The 27,313-nt window shown below is 29.6% G+C and overlaps 1 protein-coding gene across 6 annotated transcripts in view; it reads left to right on the forward strand.

The window, feature by feature from the left end:
• Window positions 1–27,313, forward strand: part of LOC144837398 (uncharacterized) — a 47,517-nt gene that overhangs the window by 12,899 nt on the left and 7,305 nt on the right. The window contains exons 1-2 of one of the 6 annotated variants that reach the window (XM_078692482.1): window positions 5,565–5,752; window positions 9,031–9,121. In XM_078692482.1, the coding sequence (XP_078548608.1) occupies window positions 5,732–5,752; window positions 9,031–9,121 (112 nt within the window). In that variant the 5' untranslated portion in view covers window positions 5,565–5,731. Of the gene's footprint in view, window positions 1–5,564; window positions 5,753–9,030; window positions 9,122–22,986; window positions 23,068–24,602; window positions 25,966–27,313 lie in introns of those variants that run through there. The other 5 variants (XM_078692494.1, XM_078692476.1, XM_078692512.1 and 2 more) reach the window with 5 other exon arrangements.

Here is a 27,313-nt window from a genome sequence, read left to right on the forward strand (position 1 = left end):
TTTGAGATCAATTTAAGATGAAGCAAAAACCTGTATTTAGTTTTAGTACGCAAAAATAATTTAACATTTGGAAGCTGAGAATCATAGGAAATTATATGCTGTAAAGTAGCAGTAATTGGACAAATACATACAGTATTACAATATTTGCAATAACCAATGCTATTAAGGTAAAAATAAACACCCAATACTGTACGTAAATGTAAATTTGTATTGCAAGGGTGGCAATCATATTTAAATTGTAGATCATTTAGCAATAATTGGTTGAAATAAACAGATGAAATTGCAATGATGACGTATATTATTTCCCTAACCTTTCACAGTTGTCTTCCTGCAACTGTTGTGTTCTATAAAATACTATTTCACAGAGGATTTATTCTTATATGTGCAGATTTATGTTAAAGACTTTAACTTGTTATTAAACTGACTGCAGAATACATGATTGTAAACTTGTACAGTTATACAGTGCAAAATAGTAATAAAAATAACTTGATTGAACCGTCAGGACAAGTTAGGTAATCCATGCAAACACAATGTAATGTAATGTGAACATTGAAATATGCACATAAGAATTTGTTGTTTTATGAAAGTATTGTATTGTTATCTTTATTTGTTTCATTTTGCCATTTTTGGCGACTATTACCTCCATAGATCTATGTCTATAATGTTATTTTACTTATCTGAACATTTTTAATTAACGAAACTAAAATAACTAAATAATTGCAACGGTTAAATCTCAAGCTCTATCACTATCAAACTTTGTGACAAAAATGTGATGTGCCCATACAGTATATGTACCATATTTGGGCATATCACTACCATTGAGCACAGTACACTTTTTTTTGTCAAACTAGTTTGATAGTGTAGACAGAGCTTTACTGTGGTTCATAAAGTACTGTACCTTTCTAGCAAGCATGAGGTGGTGCAGTACAGTATTTCAACTATTGTCTTCTAGTGAAAATTAAGCTGTTTTGATACAGCAAGCCTTAGATTTACTATCTTAGGACGTCGTAAAATACAGCTGTTATACCCTGCCAACTGCACAGTACAGGCTCAAGTTTACTGTACATTAAAACATTGACTTGCTTCACAGATGATTTGAAGTCGCGCATAAAATATTTATTAAACTGTAGTAAAATGAAATGCATTAATGTATTATGTAGGAGATGTCAACGGAATAGGAAATGATAATTCGCAATGAATACAAAGTTTACATAAATTGTAAATAATATCGCAATGTCAATATCTGATGTCCATTGCTGTAAATTAACTCACAAAATGTCCTGACTTTGATCACGATTGGAATTGCTCACTTTGCACTGGTGCTTTATGTCATGGCCTCTGGCGTCATATATTTCTTTGATCCATTCAATTCAGGCCTGATCTGAATTTCTGATAGTTCAACATTGATTAATATTTACAACTTGAGTGGAGACTCTTAAATATTTAAATGTGGGTGGATGATCTGCTTGAAGTCAATGTGTTCATCTTCACATCATATATTTGACTTGTCAAGTAAAATTTACTTTTGTACGAGTATTTACAGTAGAGGAAAATCAGGGTTGTACAGAAGTCATTTTAAGGATGTTTGGGAAAAGAAAAATCATACTTCAATCATATGTTACTTGTCAAGTGATATTACTTTTGTATGGTGTTAGAGGACGTTCTTTCGGATACCCAAAGTTGTTTGGGTGAGTGCTGTGTTAAAATTAAAATGGGTGGTTACCTTAAAATAAGCTTTAAGCTGGGTCGAAGACTTAGGTATACTGTAGGGTATCTCCACCTACAGTACCGCAATTACTGTATATCCATGAAAATATTTTTCGCCATACAAGGTGACTTTATGTAAAATACTGTATAGAGAACAACTTCCAGCCAAACATCTTGTTCATACAAGACCTCCATACCACAGATTGGGCGCTTGTAATCGGATTTGAATCCTACCCAAAAAGAACTTTATACAACAATATTCTCAAATGTCCAATTCTATTTGCTTCATCATTGGTTACCGTACATCTTTCTACTGTAATACCATTATGGTGTTAGGATCGTTTAAATATTAATTAACTAATTAATCATGTTTGCATATTACCATACATAAATTGCGCATCCAATGCCAAAGCTAAATATAGCGTAAGGGTCTTTAACCGATTATCTGTAAAGAACCTTCTAAATGGAGTTATATGATGGATGGTTGATGTTGATGAATAATAGGTTAACGTTACATCTTATGTTTAAACTCATCAAGTTCTAAATTTACACATTCATCTGTCATCCTGTCTAATGCATAATTATACATGCAGACAATTGCCAATTAACAGTTTTACAAATCTACTACGACAACAAAGATCAAATAAATTTCAAAATGTAGCCAAAGACATTTATATAAATACCCTTCTCACAATATATTTCAATGTATTGAAGGTGGAGCTTAAATATTTTATGTAAAAATATGACCAATGACAATGTGTTGGATCATCCAAAGTGTCATTGTGATTGGTCAAATAACTTATGGTGCGCTTTTGTCCTTGCATTGCGTCCAAGTCCAGCGATGTTGAAAATGAAGTTTGCAATTTTAGTTTATGTTTGCACCACCACGTTTGCATTTGACTATAAAAATGTTGGACAAAACACAAATCAATTCAAAAATGCCAAATGGTTGTCCTTTGATGAATGTGTAAATTTAGAACTTGATGAGTTTAAACATAAGATGTAACGTTAACTCAAGCTTAGATATGGTTAATTTATAGAGTAAACGGAGACAAAATATGAAAAGAAATGAAATATAAATTGGATAGGTATAGAGAAATTCTAAACTACCCAGTGATATAGTGGCTTAATTAATTTTAAATGGCTAAGATAAAACATACAGTACAGACATTTTTTTTTAGGCAGAATTACAGTAAATATTTAATTGTAAACAACCTCATTTAAAAAGTTATATTAAATATTTTTTAATGAAGTATAGGGCATAAATGCACCAAGTATTTGACAAAAAAAAGTGTGATGTGCCCAAATATGGTACTGATATGACATCATCGTGTCCATATAAGGGCACATCACATTTTGTTGTGGCATAAAGTTTGATAAGTGTAGACAGAGCTGTAGAATTTACTTTAGTGAATAAATCAACTTGGCAAAACTTGTAAATTAAATTGCAAAAAAATGATAAAACATTTCAAACGAAATCCATGTCAGATATTTTGAAGGGTATAGGAAATACGAGAGAAGTATCATTAGCATCTACTGTGCTAGGCTCTATATCATCATCATTATAATTCCGTCAAGGAATGATTGTAATGTATTTCCCTTGGGTCTGTAATCCCAGCAATATCTCTGAAAGTTAATGTTAGTTTGATGCGTTACACTTGGCCTAGAAAGTAATTCTATCTTTAGATGGTAAATAAAATATATAGTCATATTGCCATATAATATGCTACTCTGATAGCTTTTGAAATGCTGCTAAGATTATTTCATGCTAAAACAAGAAATATTTCTTACAAAAAAACACTGCTTGATTTAACGTTCTTCATTAAATGATGCTTTTTAAATTTATTTCGACATTTAAGGTACTTACTAATCAAACAATTCTTCATCTATACACACCATTCGTAAAAATATTTACCATGAAGGAAGGATTGTTTTGACCATTCAATGATACTGTACATTGATGGTATCATACCCGGCCTACGTTGACAGCCAAAACGAAAACATTGTTTATTGAACAGGTCTTATATCTCATACATGTAGACTCTCTAGTCTTCTCCCATACATGCTTTAGGGTGTGTGTATGCCCAGTCCGAATTTGCAAATTCTCATTTTTTAGCCTTAGTAAACTATTTCGCGTGATACAGTTTGCTAATGCTTCCATCCTCTTGAATATAACTGCCTAAAGGCACGGTACGAAAATGTGAAACTTATTAGTCATGTTTAAATATATAGCAGGTTCTTCATTAAACTTTGGTGTAATTGACACCGATTTTAGGATGTAGAGATTGTCGTCCTGGGAGTGAACAGCATTACAGATAAATCAGTAACATCAATGTGAGATACATCATTAAGTTTTTAGCCTCAGTTTCTCCTTAACTTTGCACTTATGTCATTAGAATGTTAGCCTGAATACCTGTTTTAGACCGTACAATACATGTTTAGCAAATGTTACTAACTAGTATCTAACAGCTTTTTCTAATTGGAAGCCACGTCTAACAACACATGGTTACATTTTATTGGCTTTTGCAAAACGGTGTCAACTCAACTGCTGTATTTTCCAAAACCTAAACTTCCAGATTTTAAGCAAAATCAATTACACTTTTTAGCATAATAGTTTTATGTCGCCAAATTTGCTAAAAAATATTTTATTTTCACCTGTTTTACTTTGGTTTTTAAAGTAGTACATACACTTCGATTTCATGATTGCTTTTTGAGATATTGGAACAGATGGTGCCTTATGTACTCGCATCATTTCAACACTAGCTGATAATTCATAATTGCTGCATGAATTTTTTTTTTGTGATTAGAGAATCCGTACTCTATAAAGTATAAGCATTTCATTCATTTTTTTAATAGGTTGAGTGAATTTTCACAAAGGGACAAATCCAGGGGGTTTTCCCTGATGTTTGTCCTTCCTGTTCCTGACCTACTGTATGACCTATGAACCCATTTCTATTCAGCTTTGAGTACACTGAGAGTATTGTTGCTGGCCTCTTTAATATCATTACATACTGTATACTATATACAGATACATTCGCATCGAAACTAGTAAAAAATACGTTGCTACATACAGAGACAAGCGTACAGACAGTATACATAAATTAGTCATTAAAAAAGAAAATTTAATCTCATTTGAGAGTGAGACACTGTACTGTACTGTATTATATTAAGAGGTCAAACAAGGAGATATGTATATGTTTTAACACTACAGTACAACCAACCATTATGCAGAGGACACACCTAATATGGGGTCACTTTGTTTGGTTATAAAGATGTCCCCTTAATAAGGGTTTTACTTTATATCAATTTCGTTGACAGATCACCATCCATAGCTATATGTATTGTTACCAATAATCAATATGTCAAAGTTGATGTTTCAGTAACTAGGGAGACAGGACGTACTGTATACTGCGATATTTGTCTGCTTACAACTTAAACATACATGCTGGCTAAGGAGTCATCAGCTTTTATTCATAGCTCAGTATAAAAATCAATATGCAATACATTTATGATCCATGATGATGTTTAACTAATAGTTTTATTATGAACCAGGAAATGTGCTAAGGAAATGATTCTTGTTTAAATTTTCAATACAATTTTGACATAAGTATATATATGTACAGTTACTGTATATTATTTTGATTACATGAAAGATAAAATTCTGATCTACAACTATTTTTTTGCGTTGGATTACATTTTTTTCAGGTAAATAACAATTTTTCCAATACAGCAATTTAACTCAAATGGGCTGCAATTTAACTCTAATAGACCGCAATTTAACTCCAATTGACTGCAATTTACAGTAATTCCGATAGAGTAAAATAAAAGACCACATAAACATAGCTTTGACAATTTCCAAATAGCAATGTTAGTCAGCTATTGAAATGTCAATCAGTGATAGTAACCTCCCACTTAGCAGTGGCTTGCTGCCTAATGTTGAACGCAGTCTGTTGGCTGGCTCACTACAGTCAGTAGTCATTGTAATGTCTTTGGGAAATATACTTGTATAGTTTTTCTTGTAAATATGGATGTCGCACTGGAGAAGGTATTGTATGTTTAATCAAGGGTTGTTTTTTCAGTGTACTAGTTACATATTCACTGGGTATTTATAGGAATCTGGAATAGATTTATTAGTACAGCTGAATTTAATGAAATAATTGGCACACTTCTTTTGCATTTTGACTTGTTTTAAATATTGTAAATGCTAAATTTGTTTCTGAGATAATAAAATAAATAATTACTATAGGTTTTATTCAGAATTTAAATAGTGATTTTATCGTGTTTTAAACAAAGTCTCATTTGAGGCTTAGAGAGTAGAGTTAAAACAATCATGAGTTAAAACCCTCACAATATGTCAGGATTGAACCACAAATCTTGTGATTAGAAGGAAAGCACGTTAACCACCAAGATACAGCTCCACTACAGTACACCTGCAGTATAAAGAAAGAATAAATTTAAAAAAATCCCAACATTACTTTAGTTGTACTGTAAATGATTTAACCAATTCAATTCATTTATACATAACTGCATTCATGATACAATAACCTGCAATTAATGGTATACTTTACTGAACAATGTTATATAAAATGCTGGTACTACAGTATGCTCATTATGATTTGATCAGGGTTGTAAACAACTCTATTATGATTGTGCTGTTGATTTTCCATAAAAATAATAGTTTTACTTATTAATATAATTATAATAATTATTCAGTAATTAAAAATAACTCAAGATATTGCGTATGGTTGACTATGAGCTCCTCAAACTGGTAGAAAAAGGTCTACTTGCACAACTTATACAGTATAGAAACATTGAGGACTCCGAGAAGCTACAGTAGATCGCCTCAAACAGACCAGTTGGATAAGCTTTAATGTTTGTCGGTGCATGTCTTTAGTACTGTATATAGTCAAAGAAATATATAATATTAAACATTGGAAATACTGTAAAGTAGGTGCTTAAAGTAGGTGCTTATATTAGTACATGAACAATAAATTGTCTCAGAGGTGGTATGCTTTGAAAATGATTTAATGAACGTTCATTGAAAATAATTCATTCCTTTTCAACTATAAAAAAAAACGCACAATAGGCAATTGAAACTCTGTGGGAGAAATAATTGCTTCCGAGTTTAGTATAATTATAAAAAAAAAAGACTATATAGACACCGGTTACTATAAACTGTTAGTATGTTATTTTATTGGTTAGATGTTTGCATCTGATGTGATTGTATTTTTACTAAATTACATAGAATGCTTGCTAAAAAATTTAATCTAGGTTTGGACTCGGATTAGACCTTTAGATCACTAGCTTGGCGTTCATACCTGTAGACCACCAAGGTTGCGATGATGGCTAGGGTTAGATTCAAGCCCAGGAAACAATGGGTACTATGTACAACAGGATTATATAATTGAATAATAATTATAAAAAGTTAAGCAATTAAAAAAGAATTACTATTGTACATTACAAAAATCTGACTCATTACTTTGAAATAGTTATTCAATTAAAATGATTATTCTTTTATAAAATTAAAATATTGTTTTAAAAATAATACACACAATATTGGTGGAAGTTTTACAAAATAAGTACATTTAAAGAATAATTTATTGTATTAAAAAATCCAAATTTTAGGCAACAATAGTAAACTTACGAAGCGGCAGTGATTGTACAGTACAGTACTACAGGGTACACTTTAACAAATGAAAACAATTGCCTATGAGCCATTGGCCATGTTGTAATTGCTTTAAATAGAACGCATGTTATTCAGGCTCCAGTTTAATTATTAAGCAGCTATTTGTCATTCCTTGCTTTAAAGAAATATTCAACGTTGCCGTTATCAAGAAATATTTCTTTTTTTTACAGAAATTTGTCTTTTACAGTACAGTAGTTGTATTGTAATATTGATTATTCGGGAGGTAAAAAAAAAGTACTGTACAGTCTCTATTAAGGGGCACCTTTAGTACCCAAAAAGTGTTCCCATATAGTAGTGTCCCTGAATAGTTGACTATGGTGTTAAAACAAACATTTACTTCGTTTTGTGGAACAGTGACCCCTGAATAGGGGTGGCCCAAATGAGGGGTTACTGTAATAGACAGGAACATAAATAAAAAATGCTCTTACTACATTGATTGACTTAATGCTGTTCTGCTGAGAAGTCTTGAGCTTCGCCTAATCCCTAATGTGGGGTTTTCAGTGAACCTATTCCTACTACATCAGTTAAATGTTTAAATATACATACTGTAGGAAGTAATACAAAATCAATGGACAGATACTTACAGTATCAAAGTGACCTTCTTACTTCCCCAAAATCAAGATTTTCTACAAAATGTGTTTTGAAACAAATTTCTTGGAAGAGAACGACTGAACACGCATTCTCGGTCATCTTTAATAGTGCACATTTATTTTGGAGAAAGGTCAAAGATTTCCTTGAAGAATATTATAACATGAAAATTCATTTAATAATTACTTTACCTGCAAAATTCCAACTATTAATTTTTACTTTTAACATAGTAACCTTTTCATGACTTTAAAAAAAGAATAGAACATGTGACCAAACACGCTATTAATAACCTTTTATGTTTGTAAATCGTTTATAGAGAAAATGTTAGTTATTACTTAACCATAAATGCAACTTAATTGTTGGAAAATGAAATATAAGAAAAATATTTATTTAATTTGATTAAATCATAGAAAATAATTATAAATGGATATAATTTGTAATAATTACACTATGTAAGCGTATCAGTAAGTAAAGCAATACCCACCATTGATGTAGCTCATGAATATTCATAAATTTCCCAAAATAAAAGTACTGTACTAATGGGCACCAATGTAGGTAATGAATATTCATAAATTTGCCAATCCTGAAAGCACTATATAAATATCGAAACTGGTTATATTTCTCATGAATATTCATAATTAAATTAAGATCATGTAATTAATACGGGAATGAAAGTACTATACTATACATCAACTAACTAAAATGCTAAATATCTAGTAATCTAGATGTACAGTCATTCTAATTTAATTTCCAATCATTATTTAATTAACTTATGATCAACATTTTAATTAATCATTAAAGATATTTAAATTTATAAGGAAGTCCAAATTCCACACAGTGTGATAAAATGTTTATAATATCTTTGTAAATTCTCAGCATGTCAAATATATGTATAAAACACCTTAATTTCGATTTGTGAACAAGAATATGGATTTTACTGCTGTACAAACTGGGAAGTTATAAAATAAAAATGTCAATAAAAATGCTTCGATCTGTTTGCTAGTGCTAGAAGCTTCATATATTAAATATTCATTTTTCTTTTTATATAGGAAAACCAAGGCAGTGGGTTTATGATGTTGAAGGGTGACTTGGCTGGTGACGACGACGCAAAAGAAGTTCTTGTTGAACCAGATCGTCAAGGTATGCTATTCAATAATTATCCAAATGTTTTTTATCTTTTCTCCCTGGTCTCCAAATCGGAAACATAAACAAAACCAGATGTTTTCTACTATATCCATAAATTAAAAGCCCATTTAACGGTTTAGTGGAAAGAATTTCGGATTTTTATGTTTCATCCTGAGCTGAAATCTATTTTGTTTTTAATTGGATTTATTTATTTTGTGTTTTATTGTTTTGTAGTTTATTTTATCAACTAAAAGGTAAGTTACCATTCAGTCTGTGTTTCTTTATATCCAGATGCAAGTTTAGTCGTCTATGGTTTGAAAATTGTTTTTACAAAATTGTTTTGTTTCTTTTTTACATATATTTTACACATTTGTTTTATTGATGGTTAAAAATGAATGTTTGTTTATTAATATACAGTAGGGCCTTTGGTTCTGATTATATTATCATACACATACAGTAAACTATGATTCCATATTATTACATTAACATTTTACATAAGTTAATGCAACAGTGATGCATATACAACGCTAATGTGTGTCCGAAAGGTAAAACGGTGAAAGAAATAGTACACATGGTCATTTTCATTTTGGCCAACTACAGGTACCATTGCTGGACAACCTTGTCCACACCCTGACGACACAAGGACATCCTAATAAAAAGACATCAAATCTTCTTTTTCCAATATCTGGTCCTAATGGTCGGTTCTAAATTAGAGGTTCTACTGTATGAATGAAACTGATAAAAGTGGTACAGTACTCTGTTTTAAAATTTTCGAAACAAAGTTAAATTCATTAAACTCAACAATTTACAAAAGCAATTTTCATATCATGTTTACGGTAAGTAATAGGGTTCACTTTATTTCTACTAACTTAACTGTGTTTTGAGTTACTATTTTGTTCTATTCGTCTGAGACTACAGTAGATAGTTAAATTAAATATTGTGTGAAAAATGTGGTGGTTTTTCATTTGTCAGACTCCTGACGTCACTAAATTTTTCCTTGAATGCCAACAATATGATAATTAGTTTCTTACACATTTTTTAAAATAAAATTTTTCAAATTTTGGAGGTATTTAAATATTACAGTAAGCCATAATTTGTAATATTTTTTTGTTTTATTGAAATCATTTAACTAACTTAATAATTTATTTACAGGTTTTTATTTAGTATTCCAAAAATAAGTATACCATATAAATATTTATAAAAAGTATAAATAAATTAAACAAGAAATTCCAAATGTCCTTTTGTGTTTATTTGTGGTGATGAGTTACCAGTATTATCCTATGTATACATGTAGATACAATTTCATAATACTGTATCATGGCAACTTCCTAATACAGTGTCACATAAATGTATACCAATAACTATAAAAATAGTTCCTGAGATGTGGTACGATAGTTGTCACATGTTCTACCGTATTACTGATCAAATTAAGATACAGTTCCGATAGAGTTGGAAGAGTGGTTGTGTGTAATTATTGTTGATCTATTTTTAGCACACATTCATTGTTTTATTTTTCTGTATGGACAGTGTATCACCAGAACAGAAGATGGAACACATGTTTTACTATGTAATGTACTTAGACAATTTGGGTTGAGGACATTTCAAATATCAACTTGTACTCTTGTGTTTTTGCATTGCATATCAGCTCGCATGAAATAACATTATTCTTAATAACAACAACAACAACAACAACCATTGTTTGATTTCTGCTGGCTTTCTGCATGTTGATTAACTTTTAGTTTCATAATTAATAATTACCAATGTAGGGTCACTATAATATAAAATGCTTTATTAGTTACAAAAAACATTACTCATTTTGTGATTTTGCTTTTTGTACAAGAATAGCGTAGTAGTATTAACATCATTTTTGTTTATGTTGATTATGTCTACGTTTTTACGGCTTGGTCGTCATAAGTAATACATTATTATTATTACCCACAATTCTATATTGATCTCATTTTGTTCGTGTTTCTAATCTAGCTTTTTACTAAAAAATAAATACACTTTACATACAAAATCCTAAGGCAATTTTCTTTTCATTCTATTTTGAAGTCTTCACCTATTATACCACCGTATATCTCTCTCACCTTTACTCTATGTTTTAATGGTTAAGGATAAACGATATTTACAGGTTTCTTAGAATGCAATTAATATGTTTATATTTTTCTGTTGTGTTCAGTAGTATTGACAAACGTAACTAAACTCGGTGATAGAAACGCATGATATTATATGAACGTGATGCGTCAAACGATGTCTTGCTTTGTATAGTGCTACCATGGAATAGTCATTCCCTCTCCACTGTCTAGCCTCTAGTAGTGTGCCAACCTTACCCACACCTCATGCTACTGTACAGTATATGTGCTTTTACACCCACAGATGAAAACATGCTTCAATCACACTCACAACTCACAATAATTGATTAAAGTTAACTGCTATGGACAAATTCCTCAAAAAATGTATTTTTATCATTAAAATCCACAACTAATCTCATGACTAATATTGCGCAATCAGCATGTACAGTATTTTTACTGCATTTGTACAGTATTTATACTGTGTTTCTACTATATAGTAATTTGTACAGTATTTAACACTCTTTACACAGTACTTGCAATACAGTATATTTCTTATTACAGTCACAACACAGCATTCAATGCTACATTTTAAAATGTGTTTTTCCTGTAAATTGTTCATTAGTTTTACAGTAATGGTTCATAGTTTTTAACATTGATTTTTTGTTTCATTTTTAGTTTAGACTCTTCCTTATTATATAGTCCTTCAACCCGTGTTTTATCACTTTCCAAAAACTAAATAAAATATGGCACATAACATTATATTTGTATTAATACTATTACTACTATCCTAATATAAACAACCAGATACTGTGTAAACTACAGTGTTTATTAACAATGATCGAATCACATCATTTTTTTATTTCTAATATAGAATTAAAAATCATTTAAAAATCTTTTTATTTTTGTTATTATTTCTACTTTATATGATGAGAAACGTATTGTAGACACCTTTGACTTATGGTGACAACATGGTTGTCATCTAAACGCTCTTTGTGTATGGCTTACAAGAATGCAAAGAATGTTGCCAGTGCTAGCTTAATACAGTTTTCTCGAGCTATATCGATATCGAACGATATTTGTGTTTTTTTTAAAACATTTATTTTAAAATGATATGCATGCAGTTTCTTAACGTATGCTCAGCAAACGTTTGTGACATCCGTCCAAAGCTTGCATAGTGTGTAGTTTATTATATAATGATTTTTCATTACAGTAAAATTCTACACTCATGCCAATATGAAATATTTTAATGATTTTTATATGTGTACAATAATGATTACTGTACAGCAAATTCTGCACAGTATAAATTTTTAAAAAGATTTTCAAATTATTTCATAAATTTTTCATATTCATGATTTTTAAATTTATACTGCAAAATCTGTGCAGTATTCCGATGTAATTTTACTGTATGATACTAGTACAGTATGTACTGATAATGGTATCACGTAGTGTGATCATGATGCAGTGTGATCCCTACGCAGTGTGATCATTACGCAGTGTGATCATTACGCAGTGTGATCATTACGCAGTGTGATCATTGCGCAGTGTGATCATCGCGCAGTGTGATCATTGCGCAGTGTGATCATCGCGCAGTGTGATCATGACGCAGTGTGATCATGACGCAGTGTGATCATGATGCAGTGTGATCATTACGCAGTGTGATCATCATACAGTGTGATCTATATTTGTATTTATAATATGATTCATACAATTCTCACTAACTGTTGTTTGGTTCTTTTACTGCATACTAATTTCATATAACCCACATAAATTATCACATTTATTTTATTTTTATTTTACTTTATTCATAGATTTCATATCCAAAAATGAAACAAATAAATAAATTTCCTTGGAGAAAATCCTACCATTTACTTTATCTAATTTAACTTCTAAAGTAGTTCAATATCTATAGAGATAATTTAATATGTTAACAATAACGTAAGCCTCCTAGACAAAGTTAATGATATTGCCATAAACTTCAAAATTAGAAAATACAATATATTGGAAGACTAATATGTAGTAAAGACTAATATGTAGAACCCCCATTAAAGGGACACCTTCAGGACCGAACAAAGTCCCTTTAATTAATAGGTGTGTTTGCTTTTGTGTTAAAACATATATTTTTCATAATATAGTGCCTCCTTAAAAGGGGTGTGTCCTTAATAGGGATGTGCCCTTAATAGGTGTGTCCCCCAATGGAGAGTTTCTACTGTATATGAATTAAGTCTGATAGAACTGAAGCAATTAATGGTAATCAATTTCTCTCGTTCCCTAGACAGTACTGAATAACTACAACATAAAACAAGATGCAACACAGCGTAGTTTATGCCCTGATGTATTTAAAACATGAAACAACTTTAAGTGCGTAAAAAAGGCGGTAATGTTTGATGAAAATTCCTCTGGCATTTGCCTTTAATAAACGCTTCACGACAATGAAATGAGGCGTTGGATTACAGCGGTTCTAATCACAAATAATATCAAAGTCCAAAATAATTAGATAACCACACCTCGCACTTAACAACAAGCTGTATTATCACAACGCTCAATGCTCCGTTTATTTGACCTACATTTTTTTGTTTTCATTTTAACTTTTGCTTTAACAAATAATAACAAAATGTAGTTTCATTTTAGTAACTGTTTATGACTTTATTTTACATAATAATTATTGCTCTATTTGTTTTATAATCATCATTGTTTCGATTTCTGTCATTGTTTTTATTGTTTGTTTAAATTCTGTTTCATCATGTTATTGAATTTGGATTTTCAACATTATTTTATTTAAATGGCAAACTCAATTATTGATTTAAATTTCAATAAAAAAAATATTCATTTGTAAACCTCCCTATTTTTCATTTCTTTATTTTCTGTTAATATTTTGGACATTAATTATTTCTTTATAACCATCCCCTTTTTTCATTTATTTAAATAAATTTTATTTTTTGTTAATATTTTTGTTTGAAGTTTAATTAAAGATTTTTTTTGTAAATTCTCCCCCTTTATTTAAAAAAAAATTATTTTTATTATTTAATATATCGTTTAAAATTAATGAAACTTTATAAATATTTGTAATCTCCCATTTTTCATATCTTTAAAATGTTTTATTATTTGATATTTTCTTTGAAATTAATGAAACTTCAATTCAATAGTTGAAATTACCCTTTTTCATTTTCATTTTATTCATGGTATCGTAGTATGGTAATATATATTGCTATAATTTAAAAAATGTAGGAGATTTACACACATTTATCATTTTCTATTCCCTTTCAATTTCAATCACGTTCTGGCAACCTTACTATTTTATATTGAACTATTTATGAAATTCATGTTGGGTTAATATATATCGCTTTAAGATCTTTGAAACGTGTCTTCAGTTTTTAGAAAAAATGTCTGAATTTTAATCTTCGGAAAAATATTTCCATTAGGTTCAATGACAGAGTCTATATTCCACATTTTTGTAGTGTTTTCTTTAATTTATATTTCAGTTCTTTCCTAATATTTTAATTTTATTAACTTTCGAATCATCACTTTAATATTCTAAAACATTATTTTGTTTGTTTTATATACTAATATACATTAATATACATTTTTATTATATTACAATTTTGATTGCCATTCTGTAATAGGCATACCGTTATGATAGGATATTTCCTCCCGAAAAAACATACATAAACAAATCACATACAGTATATAGTCACGTAGAATTAGACATTATATTATATAAATTATTGTACCATAGTTCTTTATATTTTTGTGGGTATTATTAATATTACAGAAAAGAATATTGTTTGAAATATTTTAATTTTATACTTTATACTTCAGATACAGAGTACAGCCATCATCATGTGGTTGCGGATAGGGCAATTTATTGCCCTTCTAAAGGTTATTGTTTTTATATGTATATGTTGTTGTTTACGAAATAGCTTTGTTTATTTGTTTTGTTTGGCCATCAACACCTTTTGCAAGCTTCTATTATACTAATATGCATTTCATCTGTGATTCTCTTGTCTCCGTTCACTCTATTCTAATGCATGCTCCTGTAGTGTTATTAATACTAAAACCAGAAAGGTATATACATGTACATTTCTAAATACGTAACAGAGTTTTATCATTGTTCTAGAATCTCACGAGTGTCAAACCATACATTATGTTTGTTCACGATAGTAATTCACATTCATCCTTGTAATATTATTAAGTTAACATGCAGTGTGTAAATTTAATTTATTCGTGTAGTGTTCACAATGATATTCTGTTATTACAACTCTGTATACAACATTAGGTTTCATCTTTATTATCATTGCTACATTGCCTAATCATTGTTATAACAATGTATCAAATTCATAAATATGAATAAACTAAAAATTCCTTATTTATCAAGATATACTGTAGTTGTTATTGTAGTTTAAAAAAAAATAAAGATGAATAAATTTAAAACTTTGATTAAGCTATTTTGTAATTTTAATTTATTGAGTTATTGAAAAGAGAAGGATGAGACCCCCTTCTCCTTTCCTCAAAAAATGATTATTTTGCTTATAACAAAATTTTAAGTTAAATTTAACCAAAGACTCGTTGATTTCCAGTTGAATATTTGTTTTCTTGAAATTACAATTTTATCAGGTAAATAATTTCTTTCCTTTTTTCTATTATGAGAAGGCCCATTAAACAAAAAACGTTTTAAAATTATTTTGTCAGTGGGATTCTTTAATGTAAAACACATTAAGATAGAATTATAGCATGACAACGTAGAAGTGATATACATCACTTTCCATTCTTCATTCTTCGTTTGTTTTTAACTAAAAATGAAGAGAATACATTTAGTTTATTTGTATGTCATAAAGACAACAGTATTCATCTATCAAACTGTATGTAAATAACAGTATTAAATTGCTACATCATTGACATTATTGACAATGATGTGTTAGTGTTCGTCATATAATATAGATTTAATGTAACCATGTTGTTATGCATACTACAGTAGGATTAGCAATGACACATAATATCGATATCAATCAATGTTATCAAGAACATTATTATCAATATGTCATAATCAATCATTTTATATAATAATATTCTGGATGACATTATCAAATTAATAGATAAAATGTCTTTAATAATTTTTCATTCATCTAGATTGATCATGTTTACACAAACTTTACGTAAATGTCAAATTAATTTGAACTGGAGTTATGAACTTTGACTTAAGCTCTGTCCACACTATCAAACTTTATGTGACAAACAAATGATATGTGCCCATATATAGATATGATGATGTCATATCACTATTATTTGGGCACATCACACTTATTTTGTCATACTAGTTTGATTGTGTAGACAGAGCTTTATTCTTGAAAATAACATGGTTAAAACTAAAATAATTAGTGGCACTGTGGCTTGATAGCTAACTTGCTTGCTTCCTAGGTTCAATTCTTATGACCAAAATCAGCACTACTACCCTAGCCTCATAGGAAAGGTTGACCAGCCATCCTATAAATAAAAGGTGCTGGATGTGTGTTAAAAATAAACAGGCTGTGAATACAATTATATAATTATATGATTTAAGTTTATATACTGCTAAACAATGTAATTATTATGCAAGCTTACATTGCGAGAGGGGTAGAAAATGAATAAATAATAATTAAATATAATAATTAAATACATCACTAAATAAATTAGTAATTCTGATCTTCCGTCAGCCATATTGATTTTGATTAGGAGTTGATTCACTTCTTTAATTAGTACGCGAAATATTATACAGTCGTTGATGGAATTTTTAATTTAGAATTAACACCAAGAAATAGCACTTGGCGGTTACGACAAGTTCGTCCTTCCAATTATTGAATAATTTAATGATTGACGTTGCGTGGATTATATATTCGTCGTTTGCATGTTGATATCATATTGCTATTGTGATTCTACCGTTCTCACCATGTGCAAAATTATTGATTTCTGTTTGCTGCCATTACTTGATAGTGTGAAACAATTGAAATTGCCTAGCATGTGCAATACACCGTAGAATATAATGGCCACAATTCATCTATTTTAGATACAGTATAGATATATTTTTACAATACAATTTTTTTGTAATTTAAAACAACTACTTGCCTTGCTTATCTTATAGTTTCTCTCAGCTTATTATTTAGTAAAATGTGATGAACTTAAATAGTGTAAATTACCATAAAAAGTAAGCCCATATCGGGTTTATTGTAAGATCACCCTCTGCTATTCATAAATTTGTTATAATGATATAATGCCTCTTGATAGTTAAAAAACAATAAAGTGTCCCCTAATGTACTGTATGTATTATGAAAAATATTATTTGATGAATATTTCTTTTTTCTCCCTGTACATCAAGTGTTAAGCATAATATGTTCAAACGGCTTCTCAATATCAGGGTATTAAATGTATAAAATCTACTCTGTCGACCGAATCCATTAACATTTCTGAACTATTTTTATAACATTTTGTGACATTTAAAAAGTAGCTACAAATACATACGGTCAATATGTAGTTTCAATTTCGAGCCATTTACAAATTTGATATATTTTAACAGGATAATTCTTCCTTAAAGTGAGTTATATAAGCAACATAAGATCTTGTAATCTGATAAATATAATTTTTAATATCTTGATTTGTTTCATATTTGTCATAATTTGATTTAAAACAAATCGTTAAAAATCATTATTTCAAAATAGAATTCATAAATACTGATATCAAATATTTATCTTAATGCTCTGTTTACACTATCAAACTAGTTTGACAAAAAAGGTGTGATGTGCCGAAATATGTTAGTGATATGACATCATCATGTCCATATGAGCACATCACATTTTTTTGTCACACAAAGTTTGGTAGTGTAGACAGAGCTTTATAAACAAAAAACAAATGAATTATACATCATTATGAAACTAAAAAAAAAAAAAATTAGTTAATGCACGTTTGGTATATTTTATTAGTAGCAAACCAAATATATGACAGTTTAGTGTAAGACGAACCATACTGTTAAAAGCATTTCATAATACGGCTTGTCTAACTTGATTTTATCCTGTTTGTCTAGCTTGTATTTTGTTGTCTTAAGTGAAATTATAGACACTAATGTTTGTTTTGAGTTGATATGAATCTTACTTTAATCGATTCTTCACCAATATTCAGCTATCTTATATTTCGCTTGGATAGTGTGAAAATAATATAATGCTATTCCTTTTATATAATTATTTATACATAACTAAAGTTATACTAGCACAATTATAAATGAATAATTTTAAATACAAATTTAATTTTCTTTCTGTCACAGTTTTGCTTTCAGTCAGAGTTTCATTAATTTTTCGTAGTTTATAAGAATTGTTTTCCCCATGTATTTGATAATTTGCCTTTTATAAAAATAGGAAACTTGAGATCCAAGTTTTGAAATAGTGTTTCAAAATTATTTTTATTTGATTAATGTATTGGAATTCTATGGTTGATTTATTAATATCAAGATTTAATTTTGATAAACAAATATAGAAAAAGTGATTTTTCGCTCAAATTGCAAGAATTTTTTGAAAATTGGTGTGGGAGGCGATAATTATGTAATTCCAATGTTGTCTAGAGACCATCTAATAAATCTTTAAAAATTGACTAGAATGTGTGGGTGAACTATTAATTGCTGTACAAAAATAAATCATTTACTTCACATATCTGTTGTTTCAGATTGTAAATTTGTTCAAAAGAACACAATACTATCAGGGATCTAGAATAACATAATATTTTGTTTAAAATAGATATGAATTGTTCATAATTAATCAAAAGAGGGAGTACTCACTCCTAGCCATTTTTGTCTGAAACATTTTGGGATATAGGCTATGTAGGTATAGCTTAAGCTCCTCTTATAAATTGACTCACATTTTAAATAGGGTGCACATTTTAGTGGATGGTTGCTTTAAGATGGGGTAAAACCTAGAGCTACCATCCTGGATCCTCCCCTGACTATCATCATGTTTCATTAACAAAAGAAGGTGTTGTTTGCACCCTCTATGCCATTGTCTATAACATCTCTATCTCTTTGATTAAAACTCCATTGATATGTGCATGTTTGAGAATGTAATAAATCCATTGTCATATGCATGTTTGTTTCACTTCTCTGTAACACACAACCATGTATTAGTATGTTTTCAGTTGCTCTATACTTTTAACAAAACTATTTATTTTGCGTACATTCTTGTCCTTTCAACATTTTAACTTGTAGCCAACATTTTGAATATTTCAGAGCTTGGATGGTTTAGATCACGGCTGAGGTAATGTTATATTAACATTCGCATTTTTTTGTATTGCTTCCATTGTTTTGTTGCGCAATCCCCTTTTCTATCAATCTTGAAAAATATATATGTACATCTGGGCAGAGTAGAGTTTCTCTTGGAATATCTCGTCGGAGATCCTTCCTTGTGAATTGAAGCTAAAGATGAGAGCGTGCTAATTTGATCTTCGTTGCGCGCATGTACAAATACGAACTAGTCACATATCACTGTACCTTGTTACGAGTGAAAAGAGTTATCCAATGAGATTGAGACAATCTCGGTGGTTGCATATTCTCTGTTGAGAAAACTTTTTTCACTTTAGTATATCTCCTCATCTTTATACCATTTATTTTGTACATATGTATGAGTATGTATATATTACATGTATGGTTTACTGTAGATATATACATAGTATATTTATTTTTTACATCACAATATGGCAGATATTCTATGATTAATACTCGGTCATTTGTTGACGTTTATTAAGAACATTTATGTTTATTAATACTAACAATTGATAACATGGTCAACTTCTCTTCGCCTTAAACAATCTAGTCATGAAAATATTGAATGTTAGTTGAAAATGGAAGTTATTTTTTGTGCAATATTCCTTGGTTTAGTCCAGAGGCTCACTGACCTAACACTGGCTGCTGTTAGAATTATAGTGTTGTAACCATGCATGAGAAATGACTTAAAATGTGGATAGTTTGTAATGGGCTCGTCAGTAACACACACAAAATGTAGGAAAAAAATCTGCTTTTTAATATTACCATCGGGAATAAGCAAAATGGAATAACACAAAAATAAAATTTGGAAAAATCATATAATTTCTTTGTATTCCATACTGACAACCTAATTTGGAAAATGCTGTATATGTAATTAATTATGTTACTACAGTATATTAAATTCAACGTCTTTTAATATCTGCGTATCATCTGACTATACTCGGGTTTATACAGTTAGTAATAAGTTTAACGGACACTAATCTAGCTATTCCATTGCTTGGTGATCTTCCTGAAAACTAAACACATCTAGCAGATTTTTTTCTCTACTAAATTCTTCTGGTGATGGGGTCTGAAGTAAATCTACTCTACTGTCAGGTTTTAAGAAAACTGTAGCGTTGACTATTATTAAAGTATGGATTCAACGTCTGTTCCGCTCTAGTGGCCTTCTGCCCAATTGTTATCACGTCCCACCTATATCATCATGCTATTTAGTTTTTTGCTTCCAAATACTTTTTCATTTCAACACCTTAACGTTCTTGTATGACGTATTTATGTTTTAATATTCCATCTAATGTTTACTAATTTGTTTTGTCTGATTGCAATAGTACATTATTATTTGCATATAAATTATTTAAAAAAAATTTCAGATAATATCCACCGTTACCTACATGCATTCTCTCTAATAATAGAAACCATTTACATATATTTGCCGTTTGTCAAACATGCGTCTGTAATTTTACATACTACAATAAATTTACTATATTGTAATGTAGTGTTTTTCAAGTATATTATATTTTAATAATTGATTATTTACTTATCGCAATATTGTCATGAATTTAACATGAGTGATTGTAATCTTACTTTTTGTATAAGCAACAATGTCTACTGTATTATACAGTAAGAAGAGTAGATAGATTTTCCAATATTTAATAATAACATGCTCATTTAGTATACAAATATTATATTTTTGCCAAAATTCTATTTTTTTTTTGGTTTTTCTCCCTCAGATTAACATCTTTAATTTGTATCAAAATAATTTTTTTTCTTTTTCAAATAATTACAATTTGAAATTCTTTGTCTTGGAACTTTTAACCCATTTTGGACATCTGTCATAATGTATTCGTGTGCGAGATTACATAGCTTATAGATCAAATAGAGCTTTTCTTTAGTCATTATTTCTCTGCTCTGCATGTGTATTGCAATGCATTTGATGATACCTAGTAATCACCAAAACTATTCCTAATTTGGTAAGTGTATATTTTATACTTAAAAAATATTAAAGAATACAACATTACAATTTCACAACATTATACTACATTATAGCATTATTCAATATAAATATCACTATACAGTATTTGAAAGTTTTGTTTAGTACACATGTATGATGAATGTATTGACCTATGACATGCACATACTATGCTCATGGCATATTATACTTTCTATTTAGACGAATTTCTTAGCAAAGTTTCAAGGAGTCGAGTCCATGGGAAGTTTTTTTTATACCTTTTTCACATTGTCTTGCAAAAATTGAGAGTTTACACACACCGTGTGTAAAGCTCTGTCTACACTATCAAACTATCAAAAAAAAAGTGTGCCCAAATATTGTAGTGATATGATATCATGTCCATATGGGCACAATTTTTTTGCCACATAATGTTTGATAGTGTAAACAGAGCTTAAAGTCAGACAGGGACACACACATATAGAAAACACTCCAGAATTTTGCTAGGTAATGGGAACTGAAAGGGATACTACTAGTGAAAGTATAGTTTCCTGTTTCCTTGGTAAAGGGATCAGAAAGAAAACGTTTAGCACCCCCTCTAACTTCTTTACCTTACCTTTAAATAGTGCACTGTAATGTTAGATAATAACAACTCATATCAAACCTATTGTTAAGAATTATGTGTGTTGAATTATCGATCTGTCGTCTTCATGTAGTCAATATTTATCACATGTACATAAAGTTTGATGACTTCATACTTTGCAACAATATTTATATATACAATACAAGATTGCTTTAATGTTTAAGACACCGTATTTAACCCTCTAAGCTTTTAAAAAAACTAACATCTTTACTGCACCATACTTAATTACATGTGTAGAGCTTTATTCATTTTATTTGTTTTAATTTCAAATCACCAATTTAGTTTTGTTTCTGTTTTTAAATATTACAGTACACTGCTGTTGTAAGTAGCGACCTTTCGTTTTCAGGACACGCATTTATATACAGCTTTCGATTTGAAAAGTCATTCTGCACACGCTCGGAAACATGCATGCATAGAATGACTGTTAGACTCAATAGCTGCCTTATGTGTGGTTCATCGAAAGTAGCTATTAACACAGTTAACACTCAACTGTTGGATTACTTGTGTTAAAGAATTTGGTAGATTTTATTATGGTAGAGGGGAAAATATTCACTAGTGAATTTAGTAGTAGTAGACAAATAGTTTGCAATGCACTATACAGCAAGAAATGTACTAATTAATGTCATTAACAATGTTAGTAAACAGATACAAGACTAACGAGGTTACAATAGTAATGAATATAACTAGTGTTGAGGATATAGCTTGGTAGTTAAATGCTTGCCTTCCAGTTCCACAGTCCGGGGTTCAATCCTAGTGCTAGGGTTGTAACTCAAGACTTTTTTTTGCATTTGCAGTATACTCGTTTAAGCTTTAATTAATCTTAGGCAATTTCTAGCTGTATTTTTTTTCCCCCAAAAAAACCCTGAATAGTATATCCGTACGCATTTTCTATTTAATACAATTAGAAAATAATCAAAATAAATTTAGTTTAGACGTTTTACAGTTGGCTAAATATCTTCCCTCTTTTTATATTACAATATTAGCATGGTAGGATTCTGATGCAGAAATAATGCATTCCGGATATATTGCATTTTGGTGAGAAAAAGAGCACTTCTTTGTTTGATTTTTAGCCCTATTATTATTTGGTTATTTTTTGCCTGTTCAATGAATAGAGGCTAAATTCAATAGAGTTGTACGAGTTTGTCAAATTATTAAATACAATTCTGTAAATGAGTTTGTATTTAACTAATAATACCTTTAAGGAACTTTGACAGTATATTATTCTGGCATTCTAAACTAGATATGAGTTTGTTATTCTGTTATTTCGGGTTTCTTTACAGAATTTAATACATATTTATTATAGAATGAATGTTTTGTTTTTATTGCATTACTAACCATAGTCAACTTGCACATACATTATTTATCGTTTGTTATCGTCAGCCATTTTGTTTTTCAATTCCTTTGCATTCATTCAGAGTTTGATCATGTTAAATTATGTTTTTTTTAAAATCCTCATTTGTTCATCATCATACACTATCTAATTTTAAAATGAGTGATATTAATCCCTTAATACCCTTCATAAATAAGTTTATTTTAGTACATTTAACATTGCGTGCATGTGTGTTTGTGAGATAATAGTATATATTGTACACAACTGTGTTCCCAATCAATTCACACAGTACCAATGAAGAGTGTGTTCACACAGTACCAGTGAAGAGTGTGTTCACACCAATCAGAAATTTTCATGTCAGAGTTCAATCATAAAAATTGGTACAATGATAATCGTGAATGTTTAATACTAATTATATTATAAAATTAATTTTATAAAGTGTACTAATTTTTATGATTTTCTGCTTGATATGAAATTGTTTTTATATTTGGTAGCTGATAAATGCAGTTTCAAACATATTTTGTACGATGCTTCTAAAGCTCTGTCTACACTATCAAACTCGTTTAGGGAAAAAAAATGTGCCCAAATATGATAGTGATATAAAATAACATCATGTCCATATATGGGCACATCACATTTTGTTGTCACATAAAGTTTGATAGTGTAAACAGAGTTTACTGTGAGTTATGTTTGCATTAGCGTACACAGAGGTTTGGAACTGCATTGCCATATAATATGGTTATAATTTGGTGGTATCGTGGACCTTATAAATTAATATAAGTCCATGGTGTTAAATACAGTCAGCTATCCTAAGAATCGAACTGTCTCACAAACAGAGCCTCTCCTAAAACATGCTTTCCCACTATTGAAATTTCATTTGGAAAACCGAAAAACCAAAAAATCCAGACAATATTCGGGCAACCAAAGGTTTTCCGGTATTGGGAGAGTTGACTGTATTAAGAACAACCACATTTGTTAGGAAGTGTGCCTACAAAGCTTTAAAAAAACCTGGATACCTGGACTGTTATTCCCTCATTTCCTCCCCATATTTTCCCTCCTAAACATTTTCCACGAATGAATTCATTAGTGGGAATATATTTGTAGTATATTCCTTTATAATTATATACTATTTTTTCTGGTTTGATTTTTAAATAATGTTCGTTATTCTTAGTCAATTTTTTTTTTCATAAGGGAATTCTCAGTTCTTGTTCACACGGTTAAATAACATTAGTAATTTATAATCATAGTTTAAAACATATAAAGTCTAGATGTCCCTCTCAGGTGTTTCAAAGGTAAGTGTTTTCTTTTCCGTGTGAATTGAAATAAATATAGTTAACATCACATAATTATTCTTTGCACACAAATTATATTAATATGGTGGTTTTAATGAACGTTTATTTCCGAATCGTTTAGCAACTTTTATTTTTCGTATCTGGTAAACCAACATGATGTATTTTTTTATGCTACAGGTAGACTCTATCCGCAGTGAAGCGAGAAAGGTTGATTTTATGCCTAGTATTATATTTCATAATTCGGTACATATTGATGCAACACACTGAATGACTTGCATGACCTATGTGTAGTGTTTACTGGAGCATGCAATTTGAACTTTAACCTACTAACCCTTAAAGAAAAAGTAATAATTTTCCACAACCCATTAAAGTTTATTTTTCATTATTTCTATTATTGCTTAAAATTGTCTTGTGATTCTTGAATGTTCATTTGTTTCTTATAGAATCACTATTTAATAACTAAATAATTAATATTTATAATTTAATAATTTATCAACTAATAGTAATTTTGATGAAATAGGTAAAAGTAGTTGATAAATGGAGGCTGGTTTAATAATTGTTGGTTGTTGAATATTTTGTTTAATATGCACTTTAATTTTAGTTTTTGCCTAATTGCCAAAATCGCTCAAGTGTAAGAACGGACTTTGGTGCTTAGCTAAAAATGAGTTAAAACAACTTAATTCACACGTAACAATTTGGAAGAAATAACACGATGCAATTGAATTCAAAATTAGTTCCGTATTTCCAATGTAAATTAATTAAAATTAATAACAACGTTTACACCATTTGGAGCACTTTTTGCTGTGCAAACCATTTGAACTTTAACCTTTCATGATTGTTTATCAATATATCATCATTCTAAACTTGATATTTTTCAACTCTATTTTCATCTTAAATCAAATTTATCGTCATTCAGATCAGTCCGTCTTATTTGTGTTTTTAATAATACCACATTGGTTTTGCATCAGAATTTAGTCTGTTATAACTATATATCTTTCAAATTTACTTTAGTTTGTAACTCACCAAACAAAAGCCAGTGTGTGCGTGGAGCGTTTATGTGCGTGCGTGCGTGTGTATTATATATGCATGAAGGGTATATGTCCGTTAAACCTTGCTATTATCACTACTACTACTCATAATCTGCTTAGCGCCCTCTATCACTTCTGCTATTTTCATATTCATTAATCCTGTACACAGTCATGAATATTCATTCCCTACAGGAAGGTGATTGGATGAGAGCATTTGACAGCTATGAATATTAATATTTTGTTTGTTCTTATTCACAGAGGCAATAAAGTCAAGATGAATAGGGTAATCATAAAATGATGTTGTGTTTCTTAAACACGCCCATAACATTAGGTTCTAATTCATCATTTGTGCCAAACTAGACTCTCCTATTACTCTTCCTCTATATATATATATATTTATATATTTATTATACTACATAGATAACTTTATATTGCTCACTATCTCCATTATAATTGGGTAGAAAAGTTGATATAACATAAACCAACGGCCGAGAGGTCGACTACTGATTAGTTTTAAACAAGAAAGTATAATGCATAGTCAAAAGAAATATAATAAGCACATTTTGGGACTAATTTATCATTTATTTTAAATAATTCTTATGGATGATCATGAAAAAATTAATGTTGAAATATTAATTCCAAATAGCATAATATTAAATCCCTGAAATAATAAATGGGATGATGATATTAAAACTAAATGTCAAAATAATCAATCCAAGCAGTATAATATTGAGATATTAAATTCTTATGATTTAATAAATTTCAAAATATTCATCAAAACATATTGATAAGTAAATGATGAAATATTGAGAATAGAAATGACGACAAATTAAATTATGAAATGTTATACAGTATTCTGGCGTGACGCAAAGATTGCAAAAGAAATTATGAAGTATTAAATTCCCAAAAACGATGATGACAATATCATTTCTGAAATATTGTTAGCCAATTGAGTCTCAAAATAAGTGATATGAGATTTTTGATATTCAAAATATTGAAACCCAATATATAAATATTCCAGCGTTCGCTTTAGTACAGGTCCACTGGGTCAGTAAAACCCACCAATAACTAGCCCATTTTGGCCAGTAAATTTTTAACAGAAATGTCATATACATAAGTATTCAAATTATTGATGGTCAGTTGAATTAAATTTCCTTATGGACGACCTTTATTATAAATAGTAGTAAATTAACTAACCTCACACTTATTGATAATTATAATTTTCTTATGCTATGAGAGTATGTTTTAAATAATTAATTATCAACCTCCTTCATAATTGTTGTTTTTCGAACAATGATAAATTTTGAGAACCATTTTTTTTATTGTTGCTACAGCTGGTGGCCTTTTGTGTTTTTGGAAATGAAATAAAAAAAAAAAAAAAAAGTAAAGTAACATTATTATTAAAATTTCTGTCATAACATTGGTTGAAATACAGTCATCCGCATTTTTTTTTCAAATTGGAAGTAAATTGTTAAAATATCGAACCCAGTTGTACTGGGGTGTTTATCTAGTTCCTTGATATGCATTACACTATCTAGCAACAACGAGTGAGTGTGTTTGTAGAGATGTTCTTGTCCGCATATTTGTATGTGCAGCCTCATAGGCTTTTCTGTGTCTTTTCATGGAGTGAA

Source organism: Antedon bifida, chromosome 1 (assembly GCF_963402885.1).
Source record: "Antedon bifida chromosome 1, ecAntBifi1.1, whole genome shotgun sequence".
Taxonomy (NCBI): domain Eukaryota; kingdom Metazoa; phylum Echinodermata; class Crinoidea; order Comatulida; family Antedonidae; genus Antedon; species Antedon bifida.